The following is a 20202-nucleotide window of genomic DNA, read 5'->3' on the forward strand; positions in this document are numbered from 1 at the left end:
CCGCTAACAAGGGGGCACGCTGGGTGTCGCCCACCGGGCACCTCTCGCTTCTTGCGCCTGCCACAGACCAAGGTCACCTGCGAAACTGATGAGGCTCTTTTCTCCTTTTTATTTTTATTTTAGGGGCGGTGCGCCATCTATTGCTCCAGCATCCGGCCCCACGCGCAGCGGCTGGTTTCGGTATCGTCCTCCTGGTGCTTCCCGCTTTTTGCGCCCGCTAAACTGATGTCTATCTGATTTTGATTCCCTCAAAAGGTGCCAGCTTGTTGCTTTTATTTAGAATTTTTCTTGTGTTACTCATGAATAAACCACATATATGTAACGACACAAACGATTTTTTGTCACTTCACTATGGTCACCCTAAAAAAATTACGATAATTTTTTCTCGAAATACGTTCACCCGAAGAATTTAAATCAGCAGTAAAAAAAATCGACCCTGAGGGAGTCGCATTTGGCAAAAAAATTCAACCCTCAAAGGGTTTAACTTCGAAATAACACGCTTCTTTGTGCACTTTTGGTGGCGAAGTTCTCATAAGGATAAAGTTCCCTAAAATAGCAGCAAAAGGCAAAAGATCGTGTTAGTCGTCGTTTTGAATTTTTCGGATTTGGCTACCGTTGGCAGGCAACCACAGTTGCTGAAGCGACTTTTAGAAACGGCTCACACCATTTTTTTGAAAACACTATTTCTCATAACATTTTTTATTACAAAAAACAATTTTAACGCTTGTAAATGTTTTTCTCTACTTTAAAAGCTTCTAAAATATTGGTGCATTCTTGGTTGATCATTACCATTATCATGTCGAATACTTTGCATTTTTGCATGCAGCACGATCTGCCCAAATAATGTCATTCGGTACTTTAAGGCCTTCAACACTGAATATCATTTTCATGTACGTGTGGCACGGGTATAACTCAGCCACATAGCCTGATTGTTTTCAAAAAACAGCTGGCATTGATGTCAAACCGCAGCTATCTTTTGAACGAAAAACAGGGCCTAGAGCTATATGCTAGTGTGTAAAGGACTAGTTTTCCTTCAAAGGTTTTGTCAGTGCTGGTTGAGACTTTTTGAAAGGTGAAGTGCACCATGGGCCATAAGACAGCTGCCCTAAGTGTAAAACCCAGTAGTTGTCCTTTATGTGTAAAAAATGGTGGGCAATCAGAAGAATGCAGTCAACAGGCACAGAAAGTTAGCTATTTCCTCCTATCACAAGTTTGCTTGACTGTGCCCCCATATGCTAAAAGGAAAACCAAGACACCGGCTAGTTTGAAGTGAGCATTCTACATCTACAAGTCCTGTAGCTACAGGTGACCATGCTGCCGTTTCGAGGTTTACATTCACCTGACAGGCCACTGTTTAAATAAACAATTAAGGCAGCAACGGTTATCTCGACACAAAACGGGCTTACAACACCGTATGGCACAGGCACACAGGGCATGTGAGCCGCATCTGAACCAAACAAAACTGCTAACAGAAGCCAATAGATAGCAGAACTGAACTAGGCTGTAAAGCCCTACTGCTCCTTTTCGAATGTGAGCACTAACTAGGGACACCTGAGACATGCCTGAAGGCAGCATGCCACACTATGGGTGATAGACCAAAGTAGGTATCTTAGAGGCTCCAAACATGGAGGTGAATGGAAAATGGTGGACAAGCGTTGTAAATTGTTACATACTTTCTGTGAAGCTGCCTGCTTGGCAGGTGGACACTATTTAGGCTGGGAGCATGCGGGAAGGCTAGCAGGTGAGGCAGGGAAAAAGAGAGAGCAACAGGAAAATGGCCGTCAGAAGCCATTATCAGCTAACGCGACAGAAAATGCTCAACAGAAGGTGTTGCTAGAGGTGACAATTTTTGATTCATACCTTCTAGAAGTGGGTACAGAGAATCCACTGCAAACAGGGCTTTCGATTCTGCTTCGAAAGACCTGCTCTCAGCGGCCTCAACCCGTGCTTCCAAAATCTCCAAGCGCGAGTCTTCCATGCCAACAGCCTTGGCATCGGCTTCTGCTGCCATGGCTTCGGAATCAATGGCCCTGGCCTCGGCTTCAGCGACCCTGGCCTCGGCGTCACCGGGCCTGGCCTCGGTGTCACCGGCCATGGCCTCGGCGGCAGCCCTGGCCTCCGCCTCAGCGGCCCTGGCCTCCGCCTCAGCGGCCCTGGGCTCAGCCTCCGCAACCCTGGCGTCGGCTTGTGTTGTGGTCTTGGCTGCGGTGCTGTAGGCTTTGCCTACCACAGCTCGGGCCTCAGCCGTGGTTGCTGCAGCCTCAGGGTCATTTTCCTGCTCCCGGGTACTCTGGAAGCAAGCAAAGGCTTTAAATGGCCAATACATAGCCAGCCCTATCATGCCTTCTTCAAAACACGGAAGTCCCGATTTTCAAAGGTGCTTTCCACAAAACCACAGATGGACGGCCATACCTCGAATTTTCCCTCCAGAACAGGTTTGATCACAATGAGGCTATTTATCAGACACCACCCGCCGCGGTGGCTCAGTGGCTAAGGCGTTGCGCTGCTGAGCACAAGGTTGCAGGTTCGATTCCCGGCCGTGGCGGCCGCTTTTCTGATGGAGGCGAAAAGCAAAAACGCCCGTGTTTACGGGATTTCGGCGCACGTTAAAGATCCCCAGGTGGTCAAAATTAATCCGGAGCCCTCCACTACGGCGCGCCTAATCGCCTGCGTTGCGTCGGCGCGTTAAACCCAACAATCAATCAATTTATCAGACACCTCTTTGCGTGTCCTGTAATCTTGTTAGACATTTCAAGCAGGGGAAGTAAGAGAAAATTTCGCTGACAACCATGCCCATTAATGTCGCCTCCTTTTTGATTCTTGTGCACTGCGGAGATTTTATTTTTTGAGCCATCGCAACTTTCTGTAACTTCCTGCTGATAGCGACATTATGATCAAAATTTACCTGTTTATGTGTGCTTAGTTTGCTGAGTATTACACACTGCTACCTGACCCGTTTTCTATTTTGTTCCTGTTATAACTGCACTGGATCAGTGCTGAGAAGGTTTTGGGGGTATCTTTATTAGTTTCTCGAATTTTGCTTTTTTTTTTAGTGCTCACAGAAGCTACCAAAACTAATACAATGATAACAACTGTTGAGTAGCAATATCGACAGCTTAGCTCAACGAATTCACGACTGGAAGTGATTCATGTAAAATATGAAAATAGCGTTCAATCACAGAGGTTGCCAGCTGTTCTGGTGTCTCTTTATCGTTTTTGTTTCGCCCAAGGGCAATGCACTAGGCAGAACAGCAAGCACAGCTTTTGTGCGCACAACTGAACAAATGCAGGAACACTGGTAAAGAAGTGTTGGTTTTATTTTCAGTGCAAAGGGGGCGCAGCAATGTAGCAGGAAGAATACAGCAGCCACCTTTTTCAAGGTTACTTCCGTGCATTGTAAACACCTTTTTCAATGAGGACGTTGTTATCATCAAACCATGAATTTGTTAGGACAATTTCCTCAAAGCCTGAGCATGTTTTTTTTTTTAGGTAAGCATGTGTTGGTTCAAAAGTGCAGGGGCGGGAAAATGAACTAACCTGCGTTAACGCTTCTATTTTTCCCAGTTTTTTTGTCAGGCAACGCCTCGCTTCAAGCAGTTGCTCTAACCTGAATTGAAATGGTGTAAGACCCCTTGTGTACAGAGCTTGTGCTTCTTCCGGATAATTTGGGAGAGTTGGCAGGTATGCATTTGTCTCATCCATGCGCTATTCTTACGTTTCAAAATCATGTTTCGACCAGTAAGCTTTCCCATTCACTGGCCTCCATGGCAGCAATGCTGAACTAGCAATGACTTTGGTAAAAACTGATGAGACAAAGCAGGAACTTTGTTTTTGTATGAGGCTTCTTTTGTGTCGGCAAACAAATCCCTTTGTCTCTGTCACAAAAAACCATTTAAAGGGGTCATGAAGAAAAATTAAACTGTTTAATGTAAAAGAGCTAGGCTTCAGTACCTCAGCCAGCTCCATTCCAACCCCGAAAAGTTTTAACTAGAACCGAAAACGAAACTAGAGGCCTCACTACAATTGCCCGGTCATGTGCATTAGCGAAGGGTTAGTTGAGCGGGCACTAGCAGCACAAACAACATTTTGTGGCATAATAGAAAAGTTGCGTGAAAGCTGCTAGAAAATTTTTACTGATACACATGTTTGCTTTCATATCCCCATTATTTGTTTCAAGTTTGCTCTAAAATTCGTATTATTGTCACAACGGCAAAGCAGTCTTCCTTATGAACCAAACTGGCATTTTGTCTTCATGACCACTCTAAGATATCAGCAATGTCACTTGAAGATAATGCAAGGCTATTTCACTTCAATATTCTGCAAAAGAGAATAAACCACATGCAACATCAAACACTTAGTGCGCTGAAGTACCTCCAGCAAAGCAGCATAACATCCTTATAAATGCGCACCAGTACCTTTTCGTTGGCCTCCTGCCTGAGTCCCTGCAGAACCCGGTCCTCCAATGCCACTACCTTTCGTTTCCGGGCCTTTAGTGATGCAAACAGAAACACAGTCAAAACATACTTTGTGAAACACAACTATTCAATTCCCTAGTTTACCAAAGTTACAAAAAAAACTTTAATGCTGGAAAACTTTCTTGCAATCCATAAAGGAGACTGGCAATATAACTTCTAGCATTGAATATATGAGGCCATCGTGCTGAAAAGTGCCGACCCGAGAAAACTCCACACAGGTTGTTTTGACATTAAAAATGAAAGGGTGTGATGGATAAGCAAAAATGCTGAGAGCAGAGGCACTAATTCAAGATTTCTGTACTGAACATACACATGGGATATGAGGTGCACCATGTAGAGAAGGGTTCAAAATTTTTTTTATTGTGTCGCAAAAACACCTGCTGTGACCAGGAATTCAGCAAGAGCTAAGTTGCCAAAAGGAGAGAGCAGTAAAAAGGTGCAATTTCTTATAAATAATTATGTGTACCAAGATGCAAAAATCCTTGCCATTGTTGGCAACAAAGAATCCCAAAAAACTACTGCAACTAAAAAAGATGAAGGGCCATATTCAAACCGAGGTACATAACATTCAAACCCAGGTACATGCTTTGAGAGTCAAGTGATTTAAATGGCTACTGAAGCACTTTTAAAACCGGGCAAAACTCTACTTTTTACAAATATTACATTGGTCAGTTTGTGCCTGTAAAATTTTTTTGGTCATCTTTAGCTTGGGGACAGCGGTATTCGTCGTTAAAGTTGACCCTACGCCTCGCCCACTGCTTCCTGCCGCATCGCCGGGAGATCGAGAAACTGAGAGGCAGCGACCGGAAGTAGCGTCATATTCGGAAGACGGCCAGTGACTTGCGCCGCCACTTCGCTGTGTCCCAGTTTTCTGGGCAAAGTTTCGAATTAAGCAGGCGTGTAATCTGCACTTTATTAATCATGATTGTCTAGGGTTGCTTTCGCGTTGATTTTTTAACTGTAATGCTGCTGTGTGATTCCCTAAAGCGACTCCTAGATACCAGAGATTTCCTACCGGAGCGCCCGTGGCTACTACATTGCCTTCACGAGTAGTCGCGGGGCCGGCCGTGTCGTCGGCTGCTCTGTGCTTCACACGCGAAGCGACGGGCTCAAACAAATACGGAGGTACCCCAAGTCTCTGATCCATTATTATAAGGGAATTAGAAAATTTGTGGGACCACAGCGCTCTGGGCTTCCCGAACTTCTTGCTCGTTTTGCCGATCAACGTTGTTGGCTGTGATGACAGCTTAGCGGAATAGCTAGATTTTAAGAAGAAATCAAGTGAGCTGAAAGAATGAAGCGTTTTCTGCGCGCAGAAGCGCTCCGCACACTCGCCGGTCGTGCATGCCCGTACGGCGCACGAAACGGCTCGCACCACACATGCCGTGGCAGCGACCGCTCTTCGCTGCCGTCCAGAATCAAGGCCGTCGCGCAAAGCAAGGTAAACGTGCAAGAGAGGATGATAGTGTGGTGAAAAATTGTGCTAGGGATTGTCATCCAAGGTGATTTCGAAAGAGGTGATCGAATTCGTATCGCGATGCGGAGCGCCGACCGGTCGCGGAGGCTCGTCGACGGGCCTGCCCGAGCAAGAGATGCGGCGAGAGGCCGATGGATGGCGTTACCTGCGCGCAAGAATGAGCACACCACCGGTCGCTAGAATGACTATCAACGTAGGAATAAGGTTCCACATGCGAGAAAGGAGATGACAGCGTGGTCCCCGCACGGGGCACCTTGAGCAATCTTGGTGACGGTACTGGCGATACCGCGGACCCCGAGCCCCCAAACATAAGCTGGATCCAACCGTGGCGATGTGTTTATAGGTGGAGGGTTAGAAACCACGAACGGTGGCCGTCGGAGCCCAGGTCAAGCTCCGGCGGATGGGCTCCCTGTCTGTCTACCAGGCAGGGAGCTCCGGGACCTCTTTGGCTACCAGGGTAAGGTCAAAGAAGAAAGTACCCCAGTCTCCCTGCTTTTATACTATGCTATATGGCATTTTCAAAACCCCCCAAACGTGATCTGCCCCCGAAAAGGGGCCGCACCGAAGTTTCTTTTCCACCACTTCCTAACTTGAGTCCTCCGAAACCAAACAACTATCCTCGCTTCATCGTGATGGAATCTGTAGACCAATCAAAACCTCTTGCTTCACAGTCTGTATTTCTCATTTCAAAGTTTCTTGACGGTATTGTTGGAGGGTCGTATAAGGCCAAAAAACAACGAACCGGTGAAATTCTTGTCGAGGTCAGTAGCCAGGATCAGGCCAATAAACTTCTTGCTCAAACCAGCATCGCCGATCTGCCAATCCGAGTCACGCCCCACCGCAGCTTAAACAGCTCCCAGGGCGTGATTTCCGAGCATGACCTGCTAAATGAATCTGAAGCTGACCTGCTGGAGGGCCTTCGTAGTCAGGGCGTAACAGCGGTCAGGCGCATAACCATCCGCAGAGACGATAAACAAATACCGACAAAGCACCTCATCCTAACCTTTGACAAGTCCATCCTTCCAGAATTCATCAACGCAGGTTACATCCGATGTTCAGTCCGGCCGTACATCCCGAACCCGCGGCGCTGTTTCAAGTGCCAACGGTTCGGGCACGGCACAAATCCTGTCGCGGCCGACTTACCTGCGCAAAATGCGCCCAGCACGACCACCCGTCTGACAACTGTAACGTTCAACAACTTCTTTGCGTAAACTGCCAGGGCCCACATGCGGCCTACTCCAGAAAATGTGAAAAGTTCCAATTAGAAAAGAAAATCATTAACATCAAGGTCACTGAAAACATCACCTTCGCAGAGGCGCGGAAGAGGTTCGCCTCTTTCCCTCTGGGGAGGTACGCCGACGCAGCTCGCCGGGGGGCGGAGCGGCGTGTGGTTTCTGCGGGGACCCAGTACCGCGAGTCGGACTTGGTCCCGCCCCCGCCCCCCCCCCTGGGTTGCCTCGGGCAGCCCAACCCGCCTCCGCACCGCTCGCTCAGCCAGCAGCGGCTGTGGGGTCAACCACGTCTGGTGGAAGCGATGCTGCATCCTCCACTTCCACTCCAGCGTCCCAAGCCACAGGCGAGGGCGCAGAGGAGATGGACTTGGGGGAGCCAGTGGCAGCTCCCACCCCCACCGCACCGCCTGTGCCATCCGAGGCGTTCCTGAACCCCTCGGTGGTTGCGGGCAAGGAAAATCGCGCCCCAAAGGGTTCGCGGTCCAAGGAGCCTGATCCCTCAGGCGCCCCGAGGACATCCGAGGATGAAATGGACGTCGGTCCGTTCTTGTCTGTGGTGCACCGCAAGGAACGCGTCCCGACGCTAAAGCCTCCCGACAAGCCAAAAAAGACGAGAGTCACAGCCCCGAAAGACGACACATAAACAACACAGTCCAGTAGCTCCGAACACTTCAAAATGGGAAGAGAGAACATAATACAATGGAACTGCAGAGGCCTTCTAAATAATCTTGACGACGTCTATGAGATTCTGCATGCTAATCAGCCAAGTGTAATGTGTGTTCAGGAAACACACCTGAATTCCAAGAACACAAATTTCTTGAATAGTTACCTGGTATACAGGAAAGACAGGGATGGCTGCACACACTCTTCTGGCGGTGTGGCCATAATCGTCCGGAAATCCTTAGCATGCCACCCTGTCACCTTGAACACTATCCTTGAGGCTGTAGCAATACACTTAATAATATTTAATAGGTTGATAACGGTATGCTCCATATACATTCCTCCTGATGTTTCACTTACGAGCTCCGACTTCGAGGCGCTGGTTGACCAGCTGCCCGAACCATACATCCTTACAGGCGACCTTAATGCTCACAACGCTCTTTGGGGCTCTTCCAGAACGGATGCCCGAGGTCGCCTGATAGAAAAATTCCTTACATCTTCTGGAGCATGCCTTTTGAACAATAAACAGCCTACATACCAAAACATAGGTCACAACACATACTCATGTCTTGACTTGGCTATTGGCTCAGCAGTTCTCTTTCCTCTTGTCGAGTGGGGAGTGGGAACTGACCCATATGGCAGTGACCACTTCCCCACCTCACTCACATACATAAGCAAAGGCCCAAGCAGTCCATCTTCCCATAATAGGTTCAATGAAGCACGAGCTAACTGGAATACATTTACAGAGACATCCAAACTAAACCACACATCCATAGGACACCTACACGTTGAAGAAGCTACCCAACTCCTCACGGCGCACATCCTCGACGCCGCCGAAAAGTCCATTCCCCACGCCTCTGGAGCCCCGCGCAACCAGCGGAGGCCGTGGTGGAATGAGGACTGTAGGCGGGCGCGAGAGGCCCAGAACAAGGCGTGGGGTATCCTTCGTCGGTACCCCACGTCGGGTAACCTCATTTTGTTCAAACGGGCCAAGGCGTTCGGCAAACGTGTGCGCCGTGAGGCAAAACGAGAGAGTTGGCGCACCTTCCTTACATCCATTAACTCATACACAGATGCACACAAGGTATGGACAAGAATACGCAAACTTAAAGGACAACATACACATAGCCTGCCCCTGGTCAGTACAACAGGGGACACACTCGAAGACCAGGCTAACACTCTTGCACAACACTTTCAACACGTTTCCAGCTCTGCACACTACACAAACACTTTCCTGAAACATAAAAATACTTGTGAAAAGAAGTCCCTACATGACAATAACAGGTCAAAATCTGGTTACAATTCTGAATTTACACTCTATGAGTTGAGGGCTGCACTGAGCACGTGTAAACCTTCAGCTCCCGGCGCAGATAAGATTACATACACCATGATACAACACCTACACCCGGACACTCTTGAAACACTCCTACACCTATACAACAACATATGGCTTTCGGGGCACATTCCAAAATCTTGGAGGGAGGCTATTGTAGTGGCGTTCTTGAAGGAGGGTAAGGACCCTTCTTCTCCCGCCAGTTATTGACCCATCGCCCTCACAAGCTGCCTGGGCAAGCTTCTCGAGAAGATGATCAACAGGAGACTTGTGTACTTCTTAGAGTTCAATGGTCTTCTCGAGAGCTGCCAGGCCGGCTTCAGGGTGGGGCGATCCACAAACGACCAACTCGTCGCCCTTGAGTCGTATATCAAGGATGCGTTTGTCCATAAGCAGTTTTGTGCTACGGTGTTTTTTGATCTCGAGAAAGCCTACGATACCGCTTGGCGATACGGGATACTTTGCGACCTAAAAGCCTTCGGTGTCTCGGGAAATATGTTTAATACACTTCGTAGCTACCTGGCGGAGCGAACCTTTCGTGTGAGAGTTGGCACTGCCCTTTCAAATGTTTTCCTGCAGGAAAACGGCGTGCCTCAAGGCGGCGTTTTGAGCTGCACATTGTTCATTGTCAAGATGAACTCGCTTCGAAAGGCGTTGCCACGAACCATTTCCTGTACAATATATGTAGATGATGTGCAAATATCTTTTAAATCATGCAATATGTTAATCTGCGAACGCCAAGTCCAGCTTGGTGTCAACAAACTAGCAGGCTGGGCAGATCAGAACGGTTTTAAGCTGAACCCAGTCAAGAGCACTTGTGTTGTGTTTTCCAAAAGGCGTGGGATCAGGCCAGATCCAGACATCAAACTGAATGGTGTCTCGATTCCGGTCAAAAAAGAACACAAGTTCCTCGGTATAATTCTTGATGAAAAACTTTCCTTTATTTCTCATATGAAACAACTAAAACAAAAATGTCTTAAAACAATGAATATCCTGAAGGTTCTCTCCCATCATTCGTATGGTTCTGACAAAGAACTCCTACTACGGCTCTATACTGCTTTGGTTGGGTCTCGTTTGGACTACGGCAGTGTGGTATATGGGTCGGCGAGTAAAACAGCATTGCGAATGCTTGACCCAGTACTACACTTGAGGCTACGGCTTGCGTCGGGTGCTTTTCGCACTAGCCCTGTCGAGAGTCTATATGTTGAATGTAATAAGTGGAGCCTTGAGAACCAGCGAACGTACATGGACTTGCTGTATGCTTTTAAAATTTCATCTCAGAATAACCACCCTTTTTATCCTGTCCTTAACGATACATCCACATCTGTGCTGTTTGTAAATCGCCCGTCCATTACTCCGCCTTTTTCACTTCGAGCGAGAGAGCGAGCCTCGGATCTGAGTGCTTCGTTTTTAGACGTGTACAGGTCATCCTCTTTAAACATTTTACCGCCTTGGCAAGTTCGCCCTGTGTCGTGCGACCTTTCTTTTATAAAGCTTGACAAAAATCGGGTACCGCGAGCTGCAATACTTCAGCACTTTCTTTCTTTGCAGTTCAAATACCCACGTGCTGAATTCTACAGTGACGCTTCTAAAACCTCCACTATGGTGTCGTGCGCTGCTCATGGTCCAAATTTCAATGCAGCCAGAACCATGAGCGTGCACACAACAATTTTTTCAGCAGAGGCGTACGGAATTTTACTGATTGTACGACATATCCTTGAAAATCAAATTCCCAATTCTATCATCTACACAGATTCTTTGAGTGTTGTTCGCGCATTATCATCGCATAAACCCCCCAAAAACCACATAATTAATCTTGTATTCAACACTATCATGTCGGTGTATGCGGAGAAGCATCGGCTGCTCCTCTGCTGGGTCCCAGGACACGCTGGGATCGCTGGGAACGAGTTGGCGGACGAGAGGGCCGGTGCTGCTGCACTCAGGAACACTGTCGACATACCAAGCGTACCATATACAGACCTCAAGCCTCACATAAAACAGCACCTGCGCAGAACATGGCAAACACACTGGGACGAACAGACAGACAACAAACTACACGTAATAAAGCCACACTTGGGACGGTACACAACTGACTTACACAACAGACACACAGAAGTCGCCTTGGCAAGGCTACGGATAGGGCACACCCATGCGACGCACTCGTATCTGCTGACGGGATCTCCTAGACCCCAGTGCGGCAGGTGCGGAGAGGCCCTATCCGTAGTGCACATACTAATCACATGCAAGGCACTTCACACAACACGACACAAACACTTCAGAGAACTCTACAGACAACATATCCCCCTACATCCATCGTTTTTCCTAGGTGATGATGCCATTGTTTCCGTGAAACGTGTGTTTGAGTATTTGTCCGACGTCAAGTTTTTAAACCTCATTTCCTATCACGCATCATGAAATCTGGCCCTATAAACCAGCCATGCTCATTGTCGTGTTGTGATTTTACTTTTGTTTTTGCTGATTTTACTAAGTGTTTAAGGTTTCACCCCTATCATCAACTATTGTTTTGGCGCTCTTTGCCCCAGTTGGCCTTGCGCCATAAACGTCCAACGATCATCGAGATGACAGCGTCGTGAAAAACTGTGTTAAGGGTAGTCATTCGCAACTGTAGAGATAGCGGCGACCAACTAGCTCCCTTTGTGCTAAGCCTAAAGTTCCCAACATCAGCGGCGATCCGAGCAACCTGAGTCGGCGGGAGCTGTTGGGGAAGGCGATCTAAAGCTCGTCGGGGACCAGCGTGCTGCGCTTGGGTTCCTCTACCTTTTGGGGGGGACCAACGTCCGGCTCCCCTGTTCTAAAACATGCGTATGTGCAGCAATGCAACGTTCCGCTGACCGGCCGAGCAGCGACCCGGCACCAGCAGCGACCGGCGGCGGCCGCGCTGCCTGTGCGCATCGCAGTCCGCTGCACAGAGCTTGTTGCCGCCTGTCCAAATGTAAAAACAAAGTTCCACATTCGAGGATGGAGATGATGGTGGGTTGAAAAATTGTGCTAGGAATTGTGGCTAGCGCTGGTAGTGAAAGCGGCGAACCAATATCTGCGCAACTTCCCTGCACCCGAGAAACAAGTCGGCCATGAGTCGTCGGGGGTGGACCCCTTTCTAAAGCTCGCCGCGAGCGAACCTGTTGTGTTTATACTTCCCTCAGGCTCTCCTATTCTAAGGGAACATTGTGTGAGCCCTCCATTCACCAGAGGACCTTCTAGCCCGTATCCTAACGGGAACAGAATGAGATCTTCAGGCCGAGCGGTCCCCGCAGCGCCGGCACTTCCGAATATGACGTCAGCCAATCGCGAAAGGCAGCTAGGGCTCTCACCACGCCCGCGGGCAGGGGTCGTTTGTTTTGACGATAAAATATGGTTTGGGTGTATTTACACATAAAATAAACATGTTTTTAGAATTCTTCTCTAGGGATCCACTCTGTTCCCCTAATGACCAGCGGTTATCTTGCCTTCGCATTACATACCCTGCCCACGTCCATTTCTTCTTCTTAATTTCTACTAATATGTCTTTAACACCAGTTTGCTCCCTGACCCACTCCGCTCTCTTCTTGTCCCGTAATGTTACACCTATCTTTTTCCGCTCCATTGCCCGCCGAGTCGTTCTCAATTTAAGTTGAACCCTCTTAGTGAGCCTCAAGTGTCCGCTAAATCCCTGACATAAGGGATCTTCAAAGTTCTACCCCCATGCAAGCTATCGTTAGCTTCCCGGCTTTTCTTTGCATGTCTTCATGTACAGACTGTCGAGGCCTTGAGAAAAAATTCATTGTCCATGCAGAGTTACACTTACCTCAAAAAAGGAATAAAAAACAGTAAATGAAAAAGAAGAAAATCCTATGCAGCTCTCGTTCACCGTACGTTAAGAACAGCAAGGTAGGTACTTGCCCTGGCAGTCTTCGTCGTCCTCGAACCGTCCCGTGTTTCTTGAAGCATCCTGTCCAGGAGCTTTTCAAGTTCGCTCCGAACCTCTAACAAGAACGCATGACACATATTAGTGAATACACCGCAAAAATTTATGTTTTATGCATGTCTTGGGCTACTTTATTAAAATTAATGGTGAATGTACAGGGTACAGCCTACTTGCAAAGTACACGATATCTGAGCGTCGACAATGTCTGTGGCAACAAGACTGCCTTCAAGGTATTCCGGAATTAGCGCAAAAGTATGGATACATACTGCATGCACTTCGTCCCGTATAAACAGAACCGCACCTTTTCGGTACCAAGCACCTAACGACAGCAGAGCAAGGTACAAGCTTAGCAGTACGATTATCTAGGCAACCACCACCGCTTCATCGCTTATCGCGTTTTCTCGAGACATCAGTTTGCATAGCAGGGCGTGCTGTTGGCTGTTCTTGCGATCTTATAAAAGTCTCTGGGATAAAGTTCGCAGCTACAAGTAGCGTTGTCCTGTTTGCGTGTTCCCTGGGCCTCGCTTTCGAGCAGTTTTTTTTCCGTCATTAATAAGCCCCATGTAACAAAACCGCCAATAAATCGCATGTGTTGTTGATAAAAAAATCGTAACAAACAGGGAAAACAGCATCACGTTAATGCAAGGGACGCGGTGTTATGAATTAGGTACTGAGTACAGCGACGGGGCCCGTCGCTTTAAAATATGCACTACAGTGATGGGGACTAACTCTAGCTCAATCCGGACGGATCTCCGATGCCCGCTTCACAATATTTCAACGAGAGCAGTCGGTCTTGATTTTTACCTAACCAGCCGAACCGCTTCCGCTCACTGACTAGCCAGAGTGACGGTTAATTATTAATCACTGGTAATAATTAGAGGAGATCGGGTGCAACTGGCGATGGCTACATCGGCCGTGGCTCCAGCGAGCGGGAGCGGTTCGGCCGCTTGAGTAAATAACCAAGACCGACTGCTCTCATCGCGTGAATTTTAAAGCCGGCGTGAGGTTTTGATATTACAAAACGCTAACTACGGACACACACACACACACAAAAAAAGTGTGAGAATCGAACCAGGGACTTCAACGTCCGTAGTCAGCGCCGGAACCACTACACCAAATCCCGGAACGAGATAAGGCAGCTAATCGGCTTGTTTTGATTTGGTGTTCAGTTGATTGATTGTGGGGTTTACCGCGCCGACGCAACGCAGGCGATGAGGCGCGCAGTAGTGTAGGGCTCCGGATGAATTTTGACCACCTGGGGACCTTTAACGTGCGCCGAAATCTCGTACACACGGGCGTTTTTGCTTTTTGCCTCCATCAGAAAAGCGGCCGCCGCGCCCGGGAATCGAACCCGCGACCTCGGGCTCAGCAGCGCAACGCCTTAGCCACTGAGCCACCGCGGCGGGTTTGGCGTTCAGTCTTGAGGGGGCCCCGTCACTGTAGTCAGTACCTATGAATAAAAGAAAAATGATTGCATCACTAAGGTATCACATGGACTACAAACGCGTTTATGCGGCTAGAACTGGGGGAATGTCCTTAAATTTCGCATCTGGTCGATCATCAAGCAAAGGAATGAATGACCAGCCTGGACGCACTCATTTATTTTTATTCAACAGCCAGTGCACATGACGATATCGAAGAAACGAACACGTGCGTTTGTGTCGCTTGCGGCCGTTTGTCCTCGTTCGAGTTGTACGGTTGAATAAACAACGATCTTGACGTTTGTACAAATCAGTAGGGACCGCATATACAAGTTTTGCCACTATCTGCTAACAGGACTGGCATAAAATAGCACTTACGACTTAACTTCACAAGCTGGGCTGGTAGGAGGCTTGTCGTTCCGCTGGCTCTTTTATTTTTGTCCTCATCGGGCCAATTCACTTTAACCCAGTTGCGCTTCTGGGTTGGCCCCGTGAATTCAGGCCAGGTCTTCGAGTTGTGCTTCCTAATGGAGTCAAAATCTTTTATAAGTGTAACCGACTCCACGGCAAAGCTTTCATCGGGGAATCTGAAGAGCCCGTATTTGTCCATTTTGAGGGAAAATGGAGTCAGTACCACAGAGGATTTGTACCGGCCGGTTTATTGTCGTGGCTGGGGTTGGATTGGATTGCGTTGACTGCTGCGCACGCTGCAACGCCGTGCACGGGCTCGCAAGCCGCTGCTTACGGCTGCAAAATCGCCGACTTGTTCCTCTCTCTGGCTAAAACAGTCAGCTTCGAGCCTATAAGCTTATGATGTAGATTAAAAACATTTCTTCGGGACTATATATATAAAGAAACTTGTTTGAGTAAGTCCTGTCCACGCAGTGCAAGACAAGAAGTTTCTGTGGAGTTTCTGCGGACACATCAGTGAATGGCTGCCTAAGCACTCGGTTAAATTTCTGCTTCTAATAATTTGTACTTCGTAAGATTACGTTGGTATAATTATCACGTGTTTTGAGACGGGGAAGTTATGGAAGAGCTGCTGTAGGGGAAGGCGAAGCCGCGGCTTTTCTACGAAAATTCTTAAGGCAGCATTTAGTTTTGAAACTCAAACAACGGGTCCTCACTTGCATTCTAGGCAATTTTAGCGGTAGAAAACAGTGCTCGGGCTCCTAGTTACAGCTGAGGCACCCGTATTTACGCCCAAACATAAGCATAACACCCGCACCCCTCTTTTTTTATTTTTCTTAGTGGCTCTTCATTTCTAGCTATGGTCGCTATGATCATGTATGCTTCCACTTCAGTGATTGCTATGCTCTTGTGAGTGCGGTAAGGCTCGTTTCCCTTTATGTATGTGGCTACGCAGGAGATACCAATCCACGTAACTGACACGGCCTTCTCGACAAAATCAGAGAGGCTTTTGTTTGAAATACCCACCCACGCGAAAATAACTACACACAATTTTGACACGTGTGCAAATGTACTCTAATGCCTAAAACTATATACGCAAGAGCACAAAAGGACGTGGTACTATGCCGTCGTTGAACCAGTATGTATGCCTACGCTCGAACACACAAAATTCTTATCATTGAAAAACACAACTACATTTTTTATTTTATTCCACGGCATTCACACGAACCACTTTTTCTCTCTTTCTAGAGAATGGGAACGGGTTGTACCTTCGGGTATGTCTAATTCTTACAACCTTGGCGCTGCTGTGAGGCTTTTTGATCTTGAAGTGAACGCTTCATAAATTAAATGCTAACAGGCCGCAACGTCGATCGTTACCATGCGACCTCTTGCTTGCATAAAGTTGCAGGCGGGAAAATACACACGTAGAAGAAAAACTACGCGACTTGCTAGTTGAGCCGAGAAATAACCCGGCCTCTTTTACGTAGGTAGTGCTTCTCCAGTGAAGCTATTGTACTTTTATTTCTATACTGTGCGTGCATGTATGGGGAATATACGTGTCCTTGTTAATCAAGGTGACATTTTCGCCTTTCAATGCGGAATTCACAAATATCGTTCCGGAACCACCTTGCCCAAACTTTTCGTGTGCACTGAGCGAGGCATACCTCTGCTATCCCGTCATGTCAAACATAGATCTCGATATTGCACTGCCGGCCCACGTGTCCCGACATTTTTATTATTAGTAATACTACATGTTTTCAGTATAGCCTACTAAGCCCTGATTTACAAGAAAGTGCCGGGTTGCGTGAGTTCAACGTGCATTGCTGATAATATATAATATATGCATGCTTTATTCAATAAAGAATACTTTAGCTAAAAAATGATGTGAGATGATCATTCGAAAATGACTTGCAGGCGGACTCTGGGAAATTATTTACATTTGACCGCATTTTGAACAGCACTGAAGACGGGGACACAGGAAGGGGGTCGGTACAGACGCTGTGTATCGTCCAGACACAGATTATCCCGGCTTTTCTTACTGCTGCCCTCCTCAACTTACAGGAAGTCACGAAAAATTCACAAACTGATTAGAAATCGGGCTTTGCGACACGGTGCTCACGCATTTTTTTAAATACAACACCGTGGCTCGCTCATTGTGCGTGCCAAACGACTTTTGACTGACGTAAAAGACACATATGTTTCACCATGCGTCCTAATTCCTGTACATGCATGTTTGTAAATGGTTATGTTTTGATCTTGAAAACGGTGAAGTGTGAACACGAAGCGCTTTTGCACTGATTGAACTCATTCACAACATAAAGCACCGTCGATTTTCCCACTCGCAACTATTCAAGGAATCCTGCCTTTAACTTTACCGTCACCAGGGGCAGTGGCCTTACAAACGGCTGAATGTGATGTACGTCGGGGAGGCGGTGCTAAATGCGGGGAAAATTGCATGTGGCATGTGTGCACATTAAAAGAATGTTTGGCGTGGCTTTGAAAGGCTGTCACATGTGTTGAGCCCAACGTGGCCTCATTAATCTGCTTTATTCTACAATTAAATGAGACATCTACAAGTTAACATTAATCGGAAGTGGTTGCCTTACGGGCCAGCGCTTGTAACGAACCGAGAAGCGCCAATCCTTCGTTCGACGGCTTTCCGTCATCCTCAACGCCTCAATCGTGTCCTCGATCCCTTGGCTACCTAATGTCCGGGCAGACGCACGTGCGGGTGCTCGCTTAGTTGCTTGGCCTGTGTTGTTGTTCCTGGGAAAACGTGGGGGGGGCGAGTAGTCGCTGACCCTCGCTCTCCATTTTCGGTCCTCGCTGCGACATCACCACCCAAGGGAGCTCCGCGTACGTATGCTGCCTGCCCGGCGGAAGGTGCATTGCGAAAGGGCGCGAAAGGGCGCGGAGGAAGGGCGAGGAGGCGCGGACATGGCGAAGCAGGCCAGCGGAACTAATCCCCTGGCCTGCCTTCGCCATGTCCGCGCCTCCTCGCCCTTCCTCCGCGCCCTTTCGCGCGCGCAGGCCAAGACGGGTCCCCGTCAACCCGGTAGACGGACTGCCAGAACTCTCCAATGGCTTTCATCGTTGCATTATTCCTTTGCTGCTGTGCGTTTGGATGCCATACGTCGGAAGGGAATGCGCGTTGGTATTTCGCCCTGTATAAAAGTTTTATTTCTAGAAATGATAAACTGTTGTAACCTCATACACAATTAGAAATTGGCTTGGCCACAGCTCTGTTGCTTGCAATTAGAAAAAATCTAGTTGCATCAAGAGCTTCACGCATGCACATATGGGCAGTAGAAAAAAAAATTAAGTGTGCATATGTACACAATAAGAAGATGTCCCCCACACTTTTCTTCTTTTTTATATATCGGCTCAAATAAAATGTTTCTCAGCATGCACCATCACTACACGTGACGCAGCCTGAGAGCAAAATATTTTAAAAATACATGCATGTTTCTCGTGGTAACTGCGCAGCTGTACGCATGGCGGCCCCTGACGGTTCGAGGTTTTTGTCCTCCAGAAATGAGCAAGTTGAAGAAACTATCGTGCAGCCTACTTTTCTAAATTCGTCATTAATCTATGAAACTAACATGAGCTGTTTCGCAACTTCCATGTTCCCAAACGCATGCAGCAATGTTTGGGACATACTAACACGGAGCGACCTCACTTGGGCATTTTTTCATTGCCATGAGGCGCGCGTGGATTCATTATTAGCTGATCCACATAAACAATAAATTTTTACCTGAGCATCCCTCTACCTAAAAATTTATTTGCCAAAATTTATTTTCGCTTTAATAAAAGCAGCGCTAAATTTGTACAACGCTCAAGGAATATGTTACGTTCATATTCATACGTTTCAGGGTTTACGTGACACAAGACACAAAAAAATTCTGTGCCTTCAGACTTCCACAAAGAGGCAGTCGCTGTGTCCGCAGCTGTTTGTATTTCACAAAAGGGTGTGCCTTGAATTTGTACAACCGACGTCCTGCTTGTAGCGTATTGTTCTAGCTCCCAGGTTGAATGTTGGAAGACAGATTGATTAAGTAAAATAGTTCGTAGAATAGCAAAATACCAGGAGTGCTCGATAGATATATTCAGCATTTACAGGAGTGATGTAACAATTAAGTGCGATATCTTAGAAGTTGCTTGTCCTATGAAATCTGATTTTCCTTAGCATCACACATTCCTTGATCCACAAAAATTGCAGTAAGAAAGCTCAGTAATGAAACCCGCCGTACTAACCACACAGCATATTTAGCTGTCAGTCATTTTTTAGCCAAAAAAAAAGCAAGCGGGGTGCAAGCATCGTACGATTTCCGTCACAACTACCAAAGGGATTACCGGCTCGTCTGACACAACGTTCTTTTTAGATGAAAGGAATTCTAGAAGACAGTTTTGCGCGCTGCTGTGCGCCAAACTTCTCTTGATTTTGAACACTATTCACTGAATTAACTGGAAGGGCTAAAGTAAGAGTTTTCTCCATTACAGAATGCTATGCTAGCTGTTTCTTCCTTAACATTTCCTATATTTTCATGAAACTAGGCCTACAAATTATCGGTGATTATCCACTCACAGCCGTGATTCACGCGTTTTGTGCGCCCCCATCGATCGCTTGAAATCGCACTACTTTCCCGGTGGCGATTTTGTTAGACGACGTTATTTATTTTGAAACAATTTAGTAATGTTGTAGGACCCTATTCCGCCGAGAACTGGAGTTAGTGGGAACGATCATCATCACAGCGCTGAGAGCACAAATGCCCAGTTTGGATATGGATATGCGCTCTAGCGCAGCTAGGTGTCGCCTGCTATCTCTCTATAGGTGGCGAGGGCACAGCACGCGAGCCAGCGCCTAGAACAGAGGGTTGGTGCAAAAACGGCCTGACCCCAGCTACCCCCACATGACGTAACGCACGAATACCTTTCCAATTACAAAAGCGCGAACCAATTTTTAACGCCAGCACGCCTCCCCGCGTTGAGCCTGTTGATCCCTTGCCCATCCTTCTCACAAACAGTCAGTTTGTTTATATAAATACTAGAGATATGACTCAAAACAAATCAACAACGAAACTAAAACCGCGCGTAATTAGTAGCGCGAGCTACCTTTCAAATTCGTTGGCGTTGTTTTGTGCGTTCGTCCACTGGCTACATACCTAGCACTACCAATAAATGATAAAATCTCGTTTCGGTAGACTCCCTGTTCTCCTCCTCCATCCTCCCTGTTCTGTGACTGCTCGGCGCACGTCGTCGAGGTCGGTC

At 47.4% G+C, this 20202-nt stretch overlaps 1 protein-coding gene across 1 annotated transcript in view; it reads right to left on the bottom strand.

Moving 5' to 3' along the window:
• LOC144143292 (uncharacterized) overlaps nucleotides 1-3966 on the bottom strand; it is a 29042-nt gene extending 25076 nt beyond the window's left edge. Inside the window, exons 1-2 of the mRNA XM_077675064.1 lie at nucleotides 3952-3966; nucleotides 1861-2290 (exon numbers count right to left, since the gene is read on the bottom strand). Of these exons, the coding sequence (XP_077531190.1) occupies nucleotides 1861-2290; nucleotides 3952-3966 (445 nt within the window). The remainder of the gene's footprint in view (nucleotides 1-1860; nucleotides 2291-3951) is intronic.
• Between the last annotated feature and the right edge of the window lie 16236 nt (nucleotides 3967-20202).

The sequence above is a fragment of the Haemaphysalis longicornis genome, unplaced genomic scaffold (genome assembly GCF_048455015.1).
Source record: "Haemaphysalis longicornis isolate Haplotype H1 unplaced genomic scaffold, Haemaphysalis longicornis Haplotype H1 scaffold_6, whole genome shotgun sequence".
Lineage (NCBI taxonomy): Eukaryota > Metazoa > Arthropoda > Arachnida > Ixodida > Ixodidae > Haemaphysalis > Haemaphysalis longicornis.